This window comes from Pomacea canaliculata, linkage group LG9, assembly GCF_003073045.1.
Source record: "Pomacea canaliculata isolate SZHN2017 linkage group LG9, ASM307304v1, whole genome shotgun sequence".
NCBI classification, from domain to species: Eukaryota; Metazoa; Mollusca; class Gastropoda; order Architaenioglossa; family Ampullariidae; genus Pomacea; species Pomacea canaliculata.
This window is the reverse complement of record NC_037598.1, coordinates 13,759,137-13,779,685: the sequence shown is the minus strand read 5'-3', so window position 1 is coordinate 13,779,685 and position 20,549 is coordinate 13,759,137. Positions and strand designations below refer to the sequence as shown.

The window sequence follows — 20,549 nt, the reverse complement described above, 5'->3', positions numbered from 1 at the left end:
GCCTGAAAATAGCACACCATTTATGACATTGGTGTAGGCATTACCAGATCATTTTGACAGCCAGTAATGTATTAGATGAGGATCCTTCCAATAATATTTTCCCAGTGTAGGGTACATATAGAAGAAATCAATACAAGTGAACAAAATGTTGAATTGTTGGTGTTAGGGAACATGGTTAACGTATGAATTTGACATTTCTGCAGCTTTTGCCCTTGTTTTCTTAATGTCCCATGTTGACCAAACAATAAAGTGCCACTTTCCCCCTTTTCTCTTATGTCCCACAGTTATTTAACTTCATCTCCTTATTGTTTCATGAACTGCTAGTTTAGACATGAAGTTGTTCATTCCACATTCAAGGCAATTTTTACCCATTGCTGGCCATGAATATGAGCCTCATTTTGTGTAGTTCCATGGTATTTTTCAAAGTATAAATCCCATTGCAAACAGGAGGCATGCTGACTTCCACGTACACCATCATACATCTATTTCTATTGAAGTCAAATTCTTTCATTTTTGTTCAGTAGTTGATTTTTTTTACAGAATTTATTCTTGTAAGAAATCCTATCCATGTTAATGTGTTCCACAGAAAAAAAGCCATCGAAATAGTTAATATATGATCCTTGTGCAGTCCATTCCAAACTCATAATCTCTAGGAATAATTTAATCTACTGTTCTGAATGACCTGATCTGTGCTAAAAGCTTGCCAAACAATAGAACAAAGTGACTATGGCCATATTTTTACATTTGTATGGATACAATGATATACATCATTTCTTTAACTTTACAACTTGACCATAGGACCTTAAGGGCTAAAACTGGAAATAAATGATTTCCCCCTGGGCAGTGTTTGGGGGAGGGGGGTTGTAGCAGTCCCTCTAGCTAGAGTGCTCTCCCCACTAATCCCATTGCTGCTTGGGACTACTAAAAATATATATTTATGTATACCTTCCCACATGGGTTCAGCAGTCTTTTCACTTTGTTTTTGAGGGTACACTTACATGAACCACAGCTGTCTCCCTCTTATACAGATACTTTCAAGGATTACAGTGTAGGAACTATTCTTCTGACAGCAGAAAAGAAACCTTTTTTAATTGTAAATTGTCTTTCTTTGATACCAGATGACCTGACGTGAATGCCCTCTACCAGCCTTCCCTACTTTCACCATGGGGTTTGACAAAAAAAAACTGCTGGACCTACATGGAAGGTTGGGGTTTTTTTTTAATTCTGAGGTTTGGGGAAGAGCATACAGAACTGCTCTCCCCTACTGCCCTGGGGTAAATACTTCATTTGGTTAAAGAGCAGTTGTAGCCCTTTGAAGTCCTATGGTCAGGTCATCTGGTAAGAAGAATTTACAGTAAAAATTTTACTTTTTGGGTGACAGCTCTATCACAAAGCTCTCTTGCATGACATTAAATGAACTTCCAAATCATGCCTGTCTTCTACAGATGCACAGTAAGTTCAAGACCACTCTCAGCTGTACCATGCAAAACCACAAGGAATAACAAAGGCAGTGTGGTCATAAAGGGTTTGCTTTCAACTAATAACAGCCCCACATACCTCCAAAAGAACTATAGAGTGGTGTGGCTAAACAGCCCCATAGAACAAGAAGGAAGGTTTTTGAAGAGTAGATTGCAAATGATTTTCCTAGCCATCCTTCATATTCCTCTCATACATGACTTTAAGGACAGCCATGCTTTCTGTATACCGCATTTCATTCTGCATACTAGCTTCACGCCACCTGAAAAATGCCAAGATTGTAATTATTTAAAGCCAGTGATAAATAGCAATAAATATAAAATTTGTATCATAAAGAGAAAATGCTCAAATCAACCAAGCAGATTTAAGAAATTTTTTTTTTTAATTTGTGAACCAAGACTAATCAAATTAGTCCCTGATTTCATTCATAGCCTTCATGTCATGGAGTACAAAGATTGCTCAATATGGGCACTACAAAAATCAAAGAAAAGCAAAGCAAAGCACTGTCTTACGTATTCCTAATCTGTTTCCAACGCGACATGTGATCAAGAAGCAGCTGTTCCGGAGGAGGTGCACATTCTGGGTCCTAGAAAGACATGCAAAATCTAAACGAAACCTTGACTTTATTGTCTCAAATAAATATTCATTACAACTTGGAGAGATTTCACTTACTGTTGCTTGCATATCCAGGTTGGTGTAATCCTACTTTATACTTTACCTGAAATACCTTTACCTGAAATATTTCATCCAGACTTTTTAAAAATTGCTAAACAAAAATCACAAAAGTATATATACATAATAAGGTTAGGGAATTGACTACATTTTTTTAAATAAATGTTTTTTTCAGCTGAAAATAGAAAAATAAGCTTCATTTGAGAAAAATCTTAGTCTTTTTTCTTTCTTTGCTATTGCAGCCTTTCTTCATAACAAATAAATAAATGAAACACCAACTCTATGAATGTCTAAAATTTCTGAAGGTTTTGGAAGTGATGCAGGTATTCTCAAGCTTGTGTGTTGTCCTGTAAACTCCTGTTTGATGGGTGGGGGCATCTGATAAACGTTTGGAAAGTTGTCCATAACCTGCAAAAAAGTGAATTACACTCAGCATAGTCTTCCACAGAGTGTGTTAACATAAAACTGAACATCTGAAACTAATACACTTATCTTTCTCCACAAATCAGGAATACAGACCTGGTATTGTTTTAATATTGGTCAACAAAAAACCCTTCCAAACCACAATATATATATCTATGCTATGCCCTAAGAAAGCATGTTAATAATGTATTCCTCTCTAATATTCTTCTTTCATCTAACTGCTCTTTAGGTGATACAGGAATCCAATTATTTTAGTTGTTGCTTAAAATCCATCATGGTACCATAGATACTAGATATAGAATAGTTATAAAGATGCTAAGAAATAAATTGTATGCAACTTATTTCCCTTTTGAATGCAGCAGCCCCTTGCCTAGAACAGTATAGGTAGTTATTGAGAAAAAAAATCAAAATAACTGCAAGTCAAGATGTTACCAGCAGCAAATGCTGGAAATTAGTATTTCAAGAGTCAGTAAAGCTAAAATACTGACTTCATCGTCTTGAGAGGAAGACACCTCGGGGTCAGGAGAAGGTGTGCGCTGTCCCATCGTGAGGCCTTGAGTGCCAGGCTGGTTACGAATCCAGGCCCGGCAGATAGGATAAAGTGGTGAGTCTTCATCAAATTGTGCAAGGTCTACACTTCTGTCAAACAGCTTCATAATATATGTCTCTGTAATTATATTTAGAGAATTTACAAATATATTACTATACATCCATAGCAAGTTTAGAAAATGCACCTGAGCATGATGGCTATTTGTGTTTTGATGATTGTAACACACTAACAAGTAAACAAAACAAAAAAAAACCTTCAAAAAAAAAGAACAATAAAGAAATTCTATTTGTACATATGTGTTACATTACCGCTGTGTGGAAAATAAACTCATTAGATCCCATCTCACTAAAAAATGCAGATAGGTTTATTAGAACAGCAACAACTTTTCTAAACCATGAATGATTAGATCAATTAATAGATAACTATGATCACAAAACTAAGATTTATTTTTTGTACCATTAACTTTGCTGGAGGGTAGGGGGTTTTTAATACATGATGCTGACCAGAAAAAAAATTTACTTACGATGCTGAGAACCAGGGTTGTATTCTGTGGCTTCATCTTTTCGTTTTCTTTTCCTGCTTTTAGCTAGTTTTCTTGGAGACTGCACTGGAGATAGGGAACTGTGAATGCAAGAGACCAAAACTATAAGCCAGATTTGAATATAGATTAGAAAGATCTTTGGCAGTCTTTCAGTAGCTAGACGTCATGGTGAGTAACCAAGAAGCAATGTGACAGAATCCTTCGAATAAAATAAAAATGGTAACACAATAAAAATTATATCTATTCAAAAATATGCCATCTTTTGGCTCTATACTCATCTGCATTCTGAGCCAACTGTGAGAGAACAAATATGCAGGCACAAATGATTCCTTACCTGCCAATGTCTGCCAGCAAACTGTTGTCTTCTCCATCACTTGCTGTCACACTAAACGTAAAATAAAAGCAACAGAATTTATATCTAAAGAAAATTACAGCAGAATACATCTATCAAAATATGTTCATTTAATGTTTCACAACATAAAAATGCCACAACACAAAATGACATTCTCTAACATCAACTTACTGTTGTTAGATATGGGGAAAAAAAAGTCTAGCCTAGCAGAATATTTTAAAATGTTATACATCTCATTACTTTTTTTTTCTCTTTGGCAAAGTATTACATTCAAGGATTTCTCTTTCATAACAACTAAGCATTGCAACATATAAGATTTTGCTAATGTTACAGATATTTGCGATTACCGTTACTGTCATATAGTTCTCCATTCTTAATCCTCTTCTAGTGCTTCTCAGACCTGTAATGCGGTGCGCTGTGCTTAATTTCGCATGCATGAATACGTTAAGGATATTAAGTAGGAGGAGACTGATGAAAATGTCCTCTGTTATAGGACCTCTTACCCATCATCTTTTTTCTCAACAAGATGTTGAAGAGTCGCACCTAATCGGCTTCTGGCAGTTGCAACTTCGGCTGCAAATAATTTTTTTAGAAGGATAGTTTGAAAATGAATACTGATATCCTCAATCTAAGTGTTATACAGTACTAAGGCTTTTATTTATTTTTATTTTTTTGGTCTTAAATACAGTTAAAGATTATCAATGTCATAATAAACGTTTAATTTCAGACATTTTCCACATTACATGTTTATTTGCTGGACCTACATTGTAAGGCTTGCGAGTTCACTAGCACAAAATGTTTACTTTTTCGTTGTATTGTTGACTGAAGAAATATGAAACGTAAACAATCTTGCCGACGGATGACGAGCATCTAGACATTAGTTTGTGAGTAAGAAACCCTTCAAAATAAGCAGTTATCACTGATGTTATAAAACATAGCTTCAAATAAAACAAACCATGTTTTGTCTTTCCGGACATCTTTGACGACTATGAGAACAGCGAGGTAAAAAAAATCGTCTTCACCATTCGTGTAGGCCGCCATTACTAATTCATTGTCGAACACTTTTGATTGGTGCTCATTCGCAAAAATGAGGATAGGACAATTGGAATGGATTTTCCCCTATGTTGATAACACCGTTTTTTTATTCAGTGTATTATATATTGTTGTAAATTAAGAAATTATATTTCATAAAAAGTTAAATTTTGAATACTTATTTTAAATATATTTTAAAATATAAATAATTTGCTTTATGGACTTACGACGTACTGCACTAGTACTATATTATAAGGTGACCAGACGTCCCGCATTAGGCGGGACAGTCCCGCTTTTGACCTCGTGTCCCGCCTGAATATCGGGCGGGACGCCCAATGTCCCGCTTTCTGGCTTTCTGGAAGTCCATCAAATGTCCCACTTGTCTTTAAAAATCTGAATACCGTACGCTGATACGGCGTTTTTTGTCGTTGACGACACCATCTTCGGCACGTGTCCCGCTTTCGCTCCCGAAACGTCTGGTCACCTTATATATTATAAAGGCCGGTTGGGATCGAGTGGGCGGGGAATTAAAGGGATACCAGTCGAGGTCCGGGTAAGCCCATGTGACGTAATCCAGTTTGTACCCAAACTTTGACATCAGTTATATAACCTACCTGTAATCAGGGATTGTACGGAAAGCCGTTGACGGTGGCGGGTTGTCAGTTCACCAAGCAATTAATGTGCATGTTCACGGTACGACACGCAGCTAAAAGTGTCGATCGGGTCACTCTTTATATATTTGTATTTTATATCTGTGAGTTATATATAATATGACATTAATTTAAATTAGACATAAATGTAAAAATTAACTGGATTCGTGCAAGATTTGCTGTCTGTATAAGGTCATATTTGATACATATAAATAACGACCTGAGCCAATCGCTCAATGACGTAGGAATTAAGATATTTTATATATATATACAGTTCGATCGATCGCTTTGGGAAAGGGGCGCGTGGGGTGGGGGTGTACTCCATGCTGATTATAGTGAACAACGTTCACATCGATCCTCTCTCCTCAGTATCTTTTTCGAGGGCAGCGGCTGCCCCACTTGCCTCGCCTTCCCCATCCCTCACCCCGTTCCTACGCCACGGCATGAAGTTTATATATAACACTACACCATGCAGCCCATGACATGCACTGTCTTGCGCGTACTTGCAGTGCGTGTTCCCGACATGACAACTGTATAAGACCTATATAGATGAGTAATGTAGCGGTACAAACACTTGATCGTTCGTCACCCCTCGATTTACCAAATAGTGCAAAATCACCTCAAATCACTTAATTTCCTTCTCAATCAACCAAATCCAATGGGGATCGTGTGGGTTCATGTAATAGATGCATTTTGACTTGGATGCGGCACCTCTCCACAGGCATGCCCGCTGCGGTTTCTTCGGATTGTCCGATTCCCTCCCTCACACTCATCATTCCTTCCTCTCACGTACAGCGTCATGTTATAATCACTTATATATATATATGTAGAATCACTTCCAAAGAAACCCGCCACCAACCTAAGACGTCTATGCCGGGCGGACACATGGGTTAAATTCGAAAAATGGAATATAAAATCAGCACAAGTCTTTTCAGAAGAATGGGAAAGTTTCTGAACAGACAGCATGACTACCGGCCAGATCTTCAACCTAAATATAATTACTGAAAATTAAATTTAACCCCAACATATGATCTCGATCTACCTGGTATACTACAGTCTCTCTTCATAGACTTGAATTAGGCTTTGGGGGAAATGTGACATACAACGCAATGGGCAACTATATGAAGTATACATGCAGTATCGGCCAACCTAGCTGTTAAAAGTCATAGAATTATAGAATATTTGCAAGACTACCAGTTCAGTCGTCTTCAGAGGCAGTGTAGGTGAGCGGTTCAAAACAACAGTACTTGGAGTTCAAATTAAGACTCTCGATCCCCTTCACCGTCTGACATATTATTGAAAAAATAAAATCGCTAATGAACAAAATATGTAGAGAGAGGATTCAACCAGAACGACGAATAAAACCAAATACAGAAAACGCAAAGAGGAACCAAATAACATGAGCTGAGAGTAACAAAATGTTGCAAAAAAGGCAGCGTGAAAAAGGATTATTAGCTTTATGGGAAAGGTTGTTATGAGTAATGTTTACGGAAGAAATGCGTTTTCAGTGCACGTTTAAAAGATTCAATAGCGGGTAGGTGGCGGACATGGAAAGGGAGAGAGTTCCATTGTTTCGCGGCATAAAAGATACATAATCTTCCTGACAGTTTTATGATTTATCGGTAGTATTTTTTTATTTATTTTTTGGGGGGGGGGCTTTACTTATTGTAACACGTCATTTAACAGGCTTTCTGCGCTGACAAGACTAGCCAAGAACCGCTGCAGAAAAGTGTGGTGCAGGGCTGCAGCGATTCGTCATTTACGCTAGAGAGAAAACGTACAAACGTATGTACGTGCATGGTGATCACTGCACCAACCCCGCGGCTGGGCTCGCCGCCGCTCCCAGGTGAGACCCTCACTGCGATCTTTGAAGTATCACATGTGTTCTTTTTTTAAATCGTGCTGCAAATCGCATGCACGGTCAGAGGTAGATCGATCGACTTATTATTAATAATGATCAAAAAGCGCGCGTGCATATGCACCTACATCTGAAACGCACGTGCGTACGCTCACATAAACACGTTTGATATTGCATACCTCGACGTTCTCACTTTGCAAGCATATACACCCCGCACCCCCTCCCCCAACACAGAGCGAGAGAGAGAGGTGAATACAAAAGGGATTTAGAAATTCTACCAATGTCACAAAACAAAAGCCTTCGTGGTGAAACAAACTAAATCTGTGCAGCTCCTCTGAAGAATGTTAAGAAGATATTTATTGCTTTTTGTTTTGCCCCTTATTACTACCCCCACATACATTCCTAAGGAGAGAGGGAAAGAGAATCAGTGCATAGACGGACAGACAGACCCAGACATCAAATTGCATTTGTTCTGATTTTACAGGTGGGGTGGCCATTAAATGCTGTGATGAATGATGTTTACCGCAATAAAATGCTCATGCCTGGCAAAGTCATCCATGCACAACCCAGTGCAAAGGCATCTGTAAGTATACAACTATCTTCACCTTGTATAATACAAATCAAACAACAACAACAAAAAAAAGCAGGTGCATGACAGCACAAATTTCAGTGTTTGGTCATTGTTCATATGGAGAGAGAAAGGAAGGATAAGGGAAAGGGGGTAGTACAGAAAAAAGGGAAAGTTTGAGTGAATGCGTTTGTCTGATGTCAGAGGGGCACGAGGTCTTTTTATATGTACATGTAAGAAACATATCAGACATGCTCTGTGTATATAATCAGTATATATTTCTACTTTTTCTCCCTCTTCACCAACAGAGGACATCAACTACAAAAAAAGAAACTTCTTGCAAATCATTAAAGATGCAGTAGCTGCGGTTTCCTGGATGGATATACACTCTTGCTGAATCTTCTGTTTAACACCTGGATGCTGCATATGTCAACTCATTCTCATAAAATTTGAATTGTAAAGCAAGAAATATCCTACTCCCTTAGCAGGCTATGTGCCTAACCTCTATGGGACATAGAAAAGAATAAGCTAACAGATGACAAGGTAGACTACGTACCCACAGTTTAGTATTAAGCTAAGTGAAACAATAAAAGTCTGTTTAAAATGACATCTTCTGGCACAACTGGAAACAGAATTCTGTTTTGTAGAGTATAAATATGAACAACTTCTGATCATCCTTATGGGTCCTTGCTAATACATGTATATGTGAGCAAAATGTACAATTCCATATTTCTCTTGGTTATTTAAATCAACAGATTATTATGAGGAGGGCCTAAGGTGCAACACCACAGCTGCAAGTTTTAGCTAGAAGGAAGCAAAGAGCTCCGGAAAGAAAGAACACTATTGTTCTTAAATCATAGCAAATGATTTTTAATTATTAGCATCTTTATTTCTCAAAGCTATCAGTAATGAGAAACACAAATCAGTAGAGTACACAACATTTATTCAGAGTAAGAAAGCGGGACATATAAAAAACTTTGTTCTGATTTGGTACATTATTTCGCTGACACATAACAGGACAGGAAAAGGTGTATCAATGAAGACTTTTACATATAAGCCACAATTAGAAAACATGAAAATTACTAACTATATGAACATAGTCTCATAAAGAAATAAAACTTCATTATACTAATATTACGCGAACACACATGCACACACATACACACCAAAGTCAAGCAGATCTGTGTTTAATTATTGACTAATCCATCATTAGTAAGGATGACACGCTACAGCATTTCCAAACTATTTACATTTAAGTACATATGATAAAGTTATTTTTTAAAACTGACATTTAGAAACCCAAGCCTTTCATGTACAGCAGATTTGCACACCTAAAGACAAATCTTACTAAAGCTTTATACAATAAGTGACAGCTAAACATCTTGCAGTCGTTCCTCTGCCATATGCATCATTTTAGAATTAGCTAAAAGCCGCCATACTGCTGCAGTCTTTTATCACTGAAATTCATGCATCATAGATATTAAATATCTATCTCAACAAATAACATTAATTGTTCTGAAAAATTTGTCTCTTTAGACATATTTGTTGCAAGGTTTCCTTACCTCTTCTCTCCTTAGAAACCATGGCAATGATAACGCAAACTTGAAAACAATGTTTGTATTACTACTATTAACAGATCACAGCAGCATGAAACCTGCACAATAAATTAATGACATTTAAAAATACATTTTAAAAGCTCTGTAAATGAGATTTTAGTCAACAGGTTTGCACATGTGTGTGTGCATGTAAAAGAGAGAGTAGGTGAACATGCCCATGCGTGCAGGCATTGTAATAAGTACTCTGAAAGTTGAATGTTTACAGACCTAGGTTAGTGAATCCATGTGTACAGTATACAGTTAAGTAGTTCTGTGCATTCTTCAATGTGTATGATAAAAAATAAATAAAAGTGAAATGTTGATGTAAATCAATGGACTGTAAAGAAAAATGACAAATGGAAAGAGAAAGAGACAGACTAGGAAGATTTGAAATAAGTTTGTGAATGCAGAAATGCATGTGTGTAAGAGAGAGACTATGAATGCATGCAAGAGTGTGCAGTTTGTATGCGTATGCATGTTTTTTGTATATCTTATTTCTGTGACTGCATATAAAACAGCCTCAGAAACAATAAAACACAAATGTCATGCACCCTGAACTTTCTAGATATGGTAAGCAGAAAAATGAGGTCAAATAAGAGACCTCAAAGAAATAAAAAATTGTCATGATGAAGATATTAAATGTCTTGTTTATAAACAATATTCTGTCCATCAGTTTTCTCCCTCTCTCTGTCTCTCTCTCTGTCTCTCTCTCTCTCACCCACACACACACACAAACATCAAACATGCATTTTATTGTGATGCCACCTTAGTGATGATTCTTGAACACAGCGATAGTCACACTGTGTGCATTTAAGTGGGAGACAACCTGTGTGGAGACACATGTGGTTTCGGAGATTATGGCTGTCCCTAAACTCTCGGCTACAGTTTGGTTCAGGACATTTAAATTTCATTGACGAGCTTGCTTTCCCAGAAGCAGGGATATTACTAGCAGAGCTGCCATTGCTAAGATTACTGTTTCCTGGATTGGGCACAGCACTGGCATCTTTTGCAGTTGTGTTGGTTTTTGCTTGTAGTTGTTGTTCAGCTGCATGAGATGGCTGCTCTGCTGGTGTTGAAGCAGATGTTAGAAGTGGTTTACTTCTGCTGACTGCTCTAGCAGTTTTCCGCTTGTGTACATAACGGACATGATCAGTTAGTCTTGACTTCAGCTTGAACGCTCCCTTGCAGCCAGGGAATGAGCAAACAAATGGGCGTTCATCACTATGTGTAGCAACATGGCGTTTAAGTGCATATTTTGAAACATATGTTTTCATGCAGATGGCACATGTGTACGACACTCCAGAAATCTGCTGCTTGTCTAAGCTCTCTTGAGCTTTTTGACTACCTGGCGAGCTATCAGAAGAGTACGACTCTACATCTATTGTCTCATTTGAAGATTCTTGCTGCATCTGAAGTTTCTTTTTCCCACTTCCTGATGGTGAATCCACTAACTTTGATGGCACTACCTCTGAGTCTGACTTAGACCTCTTAGTTATTGACAAATGCCCTACAGTTTTCTTCTTCAAATGTTTTCGTTTAACATAGTTTGATTTGATTTTCCTAGGAATGCCCGGTGAAAAAAGTGAAGGCACCAGGGCAGCTGCTGACCCTGGGGATGACAGCAGGAATTTTCTTCCATTGGTTTGGTTAACTTCGCCTTCCACATCAACACCAGCATTCTTCTTAATTTTTCCATTGCTGATGCTGCCTTCTCCATGGGCGGTCCGTGTGTGCAGAGATAAATGCTTTTGACTTAGAAAATTGCACTTGCAGTATTTGCATGAGAATCCTTCATCAGTTCCTGTGTCAGAGGGAGGAGTGGGGAATGATATTCTCATGCTCACATTGCTTCCCAGCAGTGAATGTGATGGAGCATCATCCTGAAGCTGGGGAACAGCATATGACTTGTCATCATCACATTCGAGGTATAGATCAATGTCGGATTGGTCTATTAAGTTGGAAGTCAGCTCCTCAAAGAGTGATGATGGGGTTGGTGATATCAGTGGTTCCTCAACACAAATACTTGCCACCAGTTCGTGGTTGATATCTGCACCTAAAACGAGGCCACCATCATCCCGTTCTTCCATGCCTTCTTTCCAGTATTTTTACTGAAACAATATCAATATCTGCATTGTAAAATTACATTTTCCAAGACTCAAATGTCAACCACATTTACAGTTTTGGACATGATATTATGGTGGAGAACAGAAGTATTTGGGATACTAAACTCACAAGTGTCATTAAATTTTTCATTATACCATAAAAGTGAAATACTGTGAACTTTTTATTTTATGTAAAACTTAGTCATCCAGTATTGTTGCTAATTAACCAGTGGACTTCCTAACTGTGAGCACACTATTCTTATTTTTAATCTATATTTTGTTTACTGATTCAAACCAAGAAAACAGAGTAGACTTGAAAATATCATGAATTAACTGGCAACTACCTTGATCATGAAGTTAATGATGAACAGCAAATTGCTACAAACAAATGTCTCTACCACCATGAATGGCAAAAGCAAAAAAATTAAAAGAAAAAGAAAACTATATTAAAAGATTTTTAATGCTTATTCAGGACAGATTAAAGGTTTTTAAAATATTTACTTAGTAATAGTTGATTAGGATTAGGGTTAGGTAACCCTGAAAATTTTCAATCTTCTTGCTTTTTATAAAACAAATAACGGTTTCAAAAAGTCAGAGTATTTGATAAATCTTTATCCTTGGTGATTTTTCTTTTTTGTGTGAAGAGATTTCAATCAGACGATTAAAAAAAAAAAATAAAGCAAGGCTGTTCTATTGTTTACATGAAAAATACAATGCAATAAGATACATAAACGAATCTCAAGTCAAAACCAATTTTTTTATGACCCATCTCTCTTAAAATATAAGTATACCCCTGAATAATGTGTGTGGCATAACATGCTATTTTTATGATACAGTAGTCTTTTTCCTAAGGTTTTTCAGGGGAAAAAATGCACTTTGCATCACTTTTATAAACTACAGGTCTTAACCCGTCTCTTAAATCTTATCTTCGCTTTTTAATACTGCTTCAGGTAATGTTATCGGCCTAACAATCAAATAGGCAGCACTCCCAATAGTCTTCCTTAAATAAAGCATGAAATAATTTTTTTAAATGAAAGAAAAGAAAAACGGATGAAAGACCCAGCGTCATCCTCAAACACACTGGAACACGTTGACATGACAACCACAGATAATTTGATCAGTTTCTTCGCGTGAAATGCATTCAGTCTCCAAACTGGCTTTCTGATTCCTTTCACCCGAGTCTGATTCTTTTTAAGCGTAAAAGAACATCTTCTGATACCATAATCGGTAGAAGAAATGATCAGAACTTATACTACACTCAGAATTATATAATGTAGAAAACCAACTGCAGAAAAAAACCGTTATCCATATTTTAGAACGCCAAGCACAGATACAAACCTGTAAAGAAAAACAAGTCGAGTTCTATTCTCTTGGCTTCCTGGGGGTTGTCAAACCTCCATCTTGGATAGGAACATGCGTGAGGCCAAGCATTTAGAGTCACCTCCCATACACCTAGAATTTTTTTTTTTTTTTTCCTCATCCGGGTTTTTCGCACATCATTTAGAAACATGGCAGCCGTCTGAAGGCGAAATCCAGTAATGAAAACAGCCGTAGACTAAGCAGCCTGTGCGGATAAATGATGTTAGAAAATGATATGCAGTAATAAGGTAACTTTGAAAACAAAATGATTTATTTCGATTTTTCACCAATGGTAAAGACGTAATAGGTGCTTCGCTTGGAACAATACTGAAAAACGGAATGGTGAAGCCACCATGTTGCTGGAGTCGTCTTTGTGTGCACGCCATTTCTACTCAGGGAAGATTTTTCATAATTTCTTCGGCAAAAAATAACGTCTGGTAAAAGAGTAATATTGGCATCACAGTTTCTGCTCAGAAAAGCTAAAGAAAAGAACTGCGATTAGGCCGAAGAGCTGCCATTCCATCACACTGAACACCACGCAGTCGATATAAAAGTACTCACAACGACGAAATGCACAACAGTTGTTAGTTGACACATGGATTAATTAGGATATAGTTAGTAATTATATATATGTATATAATTATGTATATAATTAGTATATATGAAATAAACTTTATTAGTTGTAGATTACACATTTAAAATATTATGTATTATTCATATCATACGACCAGCTAACTCCGTAGCATTCTTAAATATTATGACCAACATCCGAAGTTTATTAGTCGTCACACTTGGCGCAAGTTTTAGTGTACTTAAAACCAAGGGTTTGTTTGGTTCATGAAGTACACCTTTAAGTTTATTGTGTAACCGATAACACTGATGAATATTTTTAAGGACTTTGTCCATTCTGCAACTAAGCCGTATAATTTTTATTGTCAAGTTAAATCTTGGGTATAAATAAGATCAGATCCAGAAAGATACTTAGAAGATGTGGACATTTCTCTTTATTATAAAATGGCATAGAACAGCATTTGTGTAAGACGTTAAAAAGCTTTATGTCTTTATTGACCTCTTGCTCCGCCTGCTCTGTCTTTAAAAATCACTTTTTTCGGAGTTCTTTGACGGTGACGACATCATCAATCGCCCCCGAAACGTCTTCTTGAATATGTACATTATTGGCTCATAAAATAAAATTTAAAAAATATTGCTTATGAGGATCACATATTAAGCTTTCATAAAACAAACAATTCCATGACACAGCTCTGTTTTTACATTTCATTTTATAGTGCACACCTTTTCTTCTCTGTGTGTGTGTGTGAGAGAGAGAGTGCAAGCATTCATATATGTTGGTGTTGGATTTTATTTGGTCTCTAAACTTTTTTTTTGTTGAAAATAGTCATTTTGAGATTTCTGTGTTTGGAATTAATGATGTGAAAGTTTTAAAATTGTTATGTATTGCAGATAGTAATAAAACAAAATGAAGGTTGACAGAACAAAAGTAAAGAAATCCTCATCAGAGGTGGTAAGTACCCTTTAAAAGTACTTACTGAAACAGCACTATTGGAAATAGCTAAACATATTAATTTTGTTTTGAAAGTAGGTAATAGTAGAAAATATTAAAGAATTCATGGTTTTTGTCATATAACTGTAAGCTGATTTCTGGATTGATTTTGGATTTAGTTTAGTCCTTGTTACTCCTTGAGGAGCATAGGGCTGCAACAATTTAAATCAATTGCGAATAAGAGGTCTAAACTATAAGCTCTTTTGGAAAGGTTGGAAGTGTGTCACATGGCTTTGTTTTCCTTTCTCAAACGGTAATATTAATTTCATTTATTACTTTTGAAAAATAAGATGCAAAAGTGAGGTTGCTGCTTACCACCAACAAAACCTTAATGCCCATGTTTTAGAAATATATTTCCCGTAGTGTTTCTTATAATGTTAAAGTGATTAGTTATTTATGTTAAGAAATGTCTGCTAAAAAATGTGGAGAAGCAGGAAACAAACTTCTGATTTATCATTTTTATTAAAATCTTGTTATCCACAATAAAAAAAAAAAAGATTAGAAGAAGAAATGCATTATAATATAGATTATTATAAGTAATGTGATGGCTGCAAATGCATAATATAGAAGTCATGTTGTAATATGCTTAAAGTGGTGTTTTATACCCTCTTTTTATTTTAAAAAAGGGGAGAAGAGTTGAAATATGACAAATGATTATTTCTTTTATTAAAAGTTTAAATATTTGGCAAGTTCTTATAGTGAAACTGACCATTCATTTACATTTCTTGAATATACATGTTATATAAACTTTTTATTTTGATTTGAAATCTTACATTTAACTAATAAAACTTTTTTCACATGGCATGCCAACCAGCATTTGACACAGAACATAGATAAAGATAATATCTTATTATTAATAAGTTTATATGTAATAAAGCTCAGCAAAAAAATACATGTGCAAAATGCATGCAGTCTGTCTTGAACATTTAAGAGTTCCATTTGATTTTTTTTGGGTCTCGAATTTTAGCATGCAAGGTTGAGTAGCAGACTACTTTGTCCAAATTGTTGCAGTAACAAAACTACCCATTTTCCTGTCAAATTTAAATCCCATTAATTTCTCAGTGGCAGAATTTAGATGCCTATGAAAGCAGGGTGAAGGCATCACAGCAACTGTATATTACCAGGCAACTTCACTTCTGTTATTTGTGATTATTTTTGTTAAAATGTCAGTTTTGTTATGTTATAAACTTTTATCTAACTGTTTTCTTAATCTTTTGTTATTCAGCCTGCTGATTGCAAGCTATTGATTGACAAGTTAAAGGCTTGCACACATTCTGACCTACTGCAGGCTCTGAAAGATATTAAAACATGGACATATGGAAAGGTTTGTATTTATTCGTTGATATATGTTGGTTTGAGTGAATGGACAGGCAAGTGTTTGCACAATTGTATGTTCATAAATTTGCATATATAGGAATATAAACCCTGGAGCTTCAAGAAGACATAATTGGGATGTATATGACGATGAAAGATTTTGTAGAGTAATAGAAATAGACTTTTCTGTAATATAGAATAGCTTATAAAAATGCTGATTAAGTTGATGCACCAGGTTATCCAGTGGGTGCAAATGTATAAATCACGTAAGAAACTTTTCCAAGGGAATCAGAAATGGTGTCAATGGCCTGAAAATGTAAGAGTTAAGGTAGATGGTCCTAAGACGTTTTTATCCATAAGTCGGATATGAGAGCTGAGCTGTTATTTTATCAGTACAGGGTATCAGTTATTAGTAACAAGATATGCATGAAAATGCATAAAACACATGATCATAACAAAGCAATTTCTTGACATTGGGAATAAGATATCACATGTACACGTGTGTAATTTTAGTAGAACTGGTTGATAAAATTTTGTGTATGTACACATTTGATGGGCACATGGTCTAGAAACCCCAAACAGTCAAAGTATCTGAAACCCTCTAGCACTTTGTGAATGTAAACACAGTTGATACATTTTGACTAAATCGCATGTTTTCAGTGTGAACTATATCACTGGTCAGATGTGCTTGACCTTTTTGATGGAGTGCTGGAGAAGGCTTGCACTCTTGACTCTGAAAAAAGTTGGACCATGGCATGCGACTTGCCTGGAAATGTAGAGGTACTATTTTTTTTGTTTTTTTAGCTGCATAAGTAATGATAGGATTTTGACTATAAGTGTTACAGTTGTAGAGGTAGAGTGGCAATTCATTTATTGCACTGTTGTGGTATTCATAGTTTTATTTCATCCTGCCTGTACCAACTGTTTATATCCTATCATTTTAGCAAAACCCATTGCTCCGCTTACCAAAATCTGTCCATTTATCAAGGCTGACTAGTTAGGAATGAGTGTTTTTTCCTTTGCTTCAGTGCTGTCATATGTTAGTGTTTTATGTTAAAATAATGTTTGCAAGGAAAAATAAGCTTTTTTCTTTAAGCAAACAAATATTTATAATCTCTGAAAAATAGAATGCAGTGATCATTAAGAAAGTGAATGACAGTGAAGGTACTAAACAAGTTTATGTGTGTTCAGGTTTTATAGAATTTTGCCTTTGCCAATTTTTCAGCTGAAGCAGTTGCTTCTGGAAGTGTTGAGGTTTACAGCACTATTGATAGAGCACAGCTTCTCCAGGCACCTCTACAGCTCTATGGACCACCTGACATCCCTCCTGGCCTCATGTGACATGGCTGTGGTCCTGGCGGTATTGAATCTTCTCTATGTCTTCAGGTAGTATCCATTATAAGAAAAAACAAACTTCCTATTCTCTTTCAGCTCCATTGCCTTGTGGCCATTCCATTTTAAAATAAAAAGATAGCTGGCTTATGTTTGTGTAAAATTTTTATGCCTTTTCCTATTTCTCTTTCAGAAGAAAGATAATTTACAAGAAGAATATATATGCATTTCTTTTAAAGAGAGACTGTAAGAGGTGCCCTATTGTGCATCATGCATTTGTGAGGCATTTAAAACAGCATTATTTCCGTGTTTGTTTTTTTTTTTGTTTTATATTTTTTTTTGTAAATTGTACTACATGCAAATTTTTGTTATTTGGCTCTTCAATTCAACTTGAAATATCTCACTGAGAAATTAGTTATATATTTAACTTAAAGCATATCAAAATGCATGTCAAACCTTTTACCAAGAAACAGAAAAGAGAGTTTTGTTTTCAGCAAACGATCCAACTTTATCACCCGTATGAATGCAGAGAAGAGGCAAGCCTTGGTTGTTCGCTTGACTCATCTTGCCGAGGTGAGCAGTAGTGTGTGGGCCATAAAGTAATAGTTTTGAAAAGCCAGTTATAGTATTTCTTGTTTACTTTTTGTTTGGACTCATGATTTATGCCATAAACTGATTTGCATTTTATGTTTTGCTTTAAAAGCGTTATGATATTATTTATGCAGAGCTGGGGAGGAAGAGAAAATGGCTTTGGATTGGCTGAGTGTTGCAAGAACCTTCCTGCTTCGGTATGTTTTTAGTTACATGTATGTTTGCTATTAATTACTTTTTTTGTTGTTTTTGGAATGACTATGGGTTCTGGGGGAGGGAACATGCTTTCTCATATTTTTTTTTTTTTGTATGATGTGCAGAGTTTCCCACCCAGTGCAACCACCCTACACTTCGAATTTTATGCAGAAAACAAAGAGGAAAAAACTGGAAAGAAAGTAAGCTGGATCAATCAGTCCCATCAAATTTAGAGTCATTAAAATTTCATGGTTAGCACATTTATTTCATAGTCTTTGCTGAGGTATGTTTTCTACACAAATAGTGTAGGTCTTTTTATCATTTTTCCCCCTTGCCTGTTTTTTTTTTTTTTTTTTAAACAGTGGCTTATATATTTAGCTGTGTGAGAGCAATAAACTGTACTAGAGTTTTTAGCACATTAAAACTTGAAATTGCTTGTCTGCCTTTAGTAGTTTTTTTAGTTTGAGAGGGTGTGAAGAAAGTCACCAAATTTCATTTCCTTCTTGTCCTGCTTTACTTTTTGTGATGTTGATGTCTTAAAGTCTAAAGAATTATACTATTTGACACTTTTTTTCTGTTTAGGGCTCTGCAAATGCAGTTCAGAGTATACACATTGAAAATGTAGACAAATCAGACAAGTTGCCCACACAAATAATGGAGGAGTTGATGGAGTCTTTTTCAATTCCTCGCAACAAGCAGGTACTTGTTAAATACAAATTTATTTTATGATTTTTAAAGTGGCTCATTTTTATTAAGACTGCTTGAGCTAAGAATATCCAGTGCCATCATGGTTGTGACTACTCGCTTGCTACAAAGTGTTTTTATGCTTCAAGATAGGTGTACTTACCAATAAGTTAATGTTTATTAAAATCTGAGGTAGCACTTACCCACATCCTGTGTACTTTTGTCTTAGGTGCTCCTTTATACACACATCAGACTTGCACACATGTTTCCCAACTATGAAGCAAGAGTGCAGTGTGTGCAAGCCAGATTGCAAGCCATATCAATCCTGGGTAGGTCAGCTTTTGTATGTGTGTCTGTAAAGGTATATTTAATTTTTACTTGAAAAAGTTGTGTGCTTATAAGCCTTTGTGTATATTCATATGTATATTCATATGTGTGTGTATATAATGCACTTTGAAACAGGTTTTTGTGATGGGAAGAAGTGTGTTATAAAGGAATAGCATCTATAATTCTGTGACAAGCATGTTAGGTTCTCTGTCATAAGCTGGCATGAAGACTAGCATCAGAATTTGAAGAAGTGTTCTCAAATTTAAGCCGACAACATGTTTCCTTTGCCATGTGTCATTGTTTCTATTGTGCAAGCAGGGATCGTATCATCTTAGCAGTCTGTTGTCTTCTCCCTAGATTCTCCTCAACCCAAGAAGCAGCTAATAGAGACATTAAGTAAATTGAAAAAGATAACATTAGAGAATTGAATTTGTAGGATGTATCATATAGTCTCGCATCTTGATCAAGAGGGATATGGGCATCCTTTAGAGAAAAGGGTTTGTTTGGTGTTAAACCATTATGGTACGAGTAATATTTTGGTCATAATGTCTGGTACAGCGGATGAAAAATAATTGCAGTTTGGCTGTTTTTGGTTTTTTTTCCCCCCCATAGTTTATGCCAATGCCATACAGGAAAACATGAACATGATTTTGTACCCTGGACTTATAGAAGAGCTTGTGGACATAGTGGAAATAGCAGATCCAGGTTTAGTGGTAAGTAGCACCTTAGTTCTTAACTTTTATTAACCTGCAGCAAACATTTTACTTGATGTCCACAAAATAAAGAAAGATCTTGTACATACACAACAAGTGAATTATTCTGAAACATAGTATACAGTGTAGTTTATGTGTATGCTAGTACCATTCAGTATGTGTGTGCTTTAATTGTACATTGTACTTGACTGTCAAAACATTTAAAGCAGGGGTCATGGTAAAGTGAGAGCAGCCTGCTTGTGATTCATAGGGTCATGTCTATTGGAGATTGTTTTCTTTGGTCATAATCCTTAAGGAACCTTTAACAAAGTAAGGCAACAAATAGTACAAATAAAAGTGTAGTTTTTGTTTTGTTTTACATTTTTAGCTCAGTTTGATTGTAGTGCTTCAGTTTTGCTGTTCTTTTGCACAGTGTGGAAAAGTTTATTAGAAAATTTGCACTCATTAGGTACCTAAGTGCATCTACATGAACTCCAAGATGTTGGTATCAAATAGTGCAGAAATGTTTATACATAAAAACAGATTTCTATCGCAAATGTTGCTGGTGAAAATATTCTGTTTTGGTTTATATCTGCAGGATATCAAGGCCGCTGCACTGAGAACATTGACATCGATTATTCATATTGAAAGGAACCCAAAGTAATACCCTGATTA

The 20,549-nt window shown here is 36.0% G+C and overlaps 3 protein-coding genes and 1 long non-coding RNA gene across 4 annotated transcripts in view; 2 read left to right on the top strand and 2 right to left on the bottom strand.

Annotated features, from left to right (window-relative positions):
- Nucleotides 1-502: 502 nt before the first annotated feature.
- LOC112571915 (protein lin-37 homolog) lies at nt 503-5,113 on the bottom strand. The gene is made up of 8 exons (XM_025251313.1): nt 4,970-5,113; nt 4,518-4,587; nt 3,997-4,047; nt 3,645-3,742; nt 3,060-3,238; nt 2,428-2,556; nt 1,989-2,062; nt 503-1,738 (listed from the first exon to the last, which is right to left on the bottom strand). Exons 1-8 carry the CDS (start codon nt 4,989-4,991, stop codon nt 1,645-1,647), a joined length of 717 nt encoding a protein of 238 aa, XP_025107098.1. The 5' UTR covers nt 4,992-5,113; the 3' UTR covers nt 503-1,644.
- A 1,787-nt stretch (nt 5,114-6,900) lies between these two features.
- On the top strand, nt 6,901-8,930 carry LOC112572915. The gene is made up of 3 exons (XR_003101103.1): nt 6,901-7,542; nt 8,039-8,137; nt 8,431-8,930. It is a non-coding gene; the product is annotated as an uncharacterized LOC112572915 (long non-coding RNA).
- A 118-nt stretch (nt 8,931-9,048) lies between these two features.
- LOC112572913 (zinc finger protein 668-like) lies at nt 9,049-13,287 on the bottom strand. The gene is made up of 2 exons (XM_025252903.1): nt 13,158-13,287; nt 9,049-11,825 (listed from the first exon to the last, which is right to left on the bottom strand). The coding sequence occupies exon 2, from the start codon at nt 11,802-11,804 to the stop codon at nt 10,455-10,457; it is 1,350 nt and encodes a 449-aa protein (XP_025108688.1). The 5' UTR covers nt 11,805-11,825; nt 13,158-13,287; the 3' UTR covers nt 9,049-10,454.
- Nucleotides 13,288-13,297: 10 nt separating this feature from the next.
- LOC112572910 (E3 ubiquitin-protein ligase HUWE1-like) overlaps nt 13,298-20,549 on the top strand; it is a 45,729-nt gene continuing 38,477 nt past the window's right edge. Inside the window, 12 exon segments of the mRNA XM_025252900.1 lie at nt 13,298-13,426; nt 14,640-14,700; nt 15,965-16,063; nt 16,714-16,833; nt 17,279-17,439; nt 17,880-17,958; nt 18,111-18,173; nt 18,297-18,371; nt 18,754-18,870; nt 19,085-19,184; nt 19,795-19,895; nt 20,473-20,534. Of these exon segments, the coding sequence (XP_025108685.1) occupies nt 14,656-14,700; nt 15,965-16,063; nt 16,714-16,833; nt 17,279-17,439; nt 17,880-17,958; nt 18,111-18,173; nt 18,297-18,371; nt 18,754-18,870; nt 19,085-19,184; nt 19,795-19,895; nt 20,473-20,534 (1,022 nt within the window). The 5' untranslated portion in view covers nt 13,298-13,426; nt 14,640-14,655.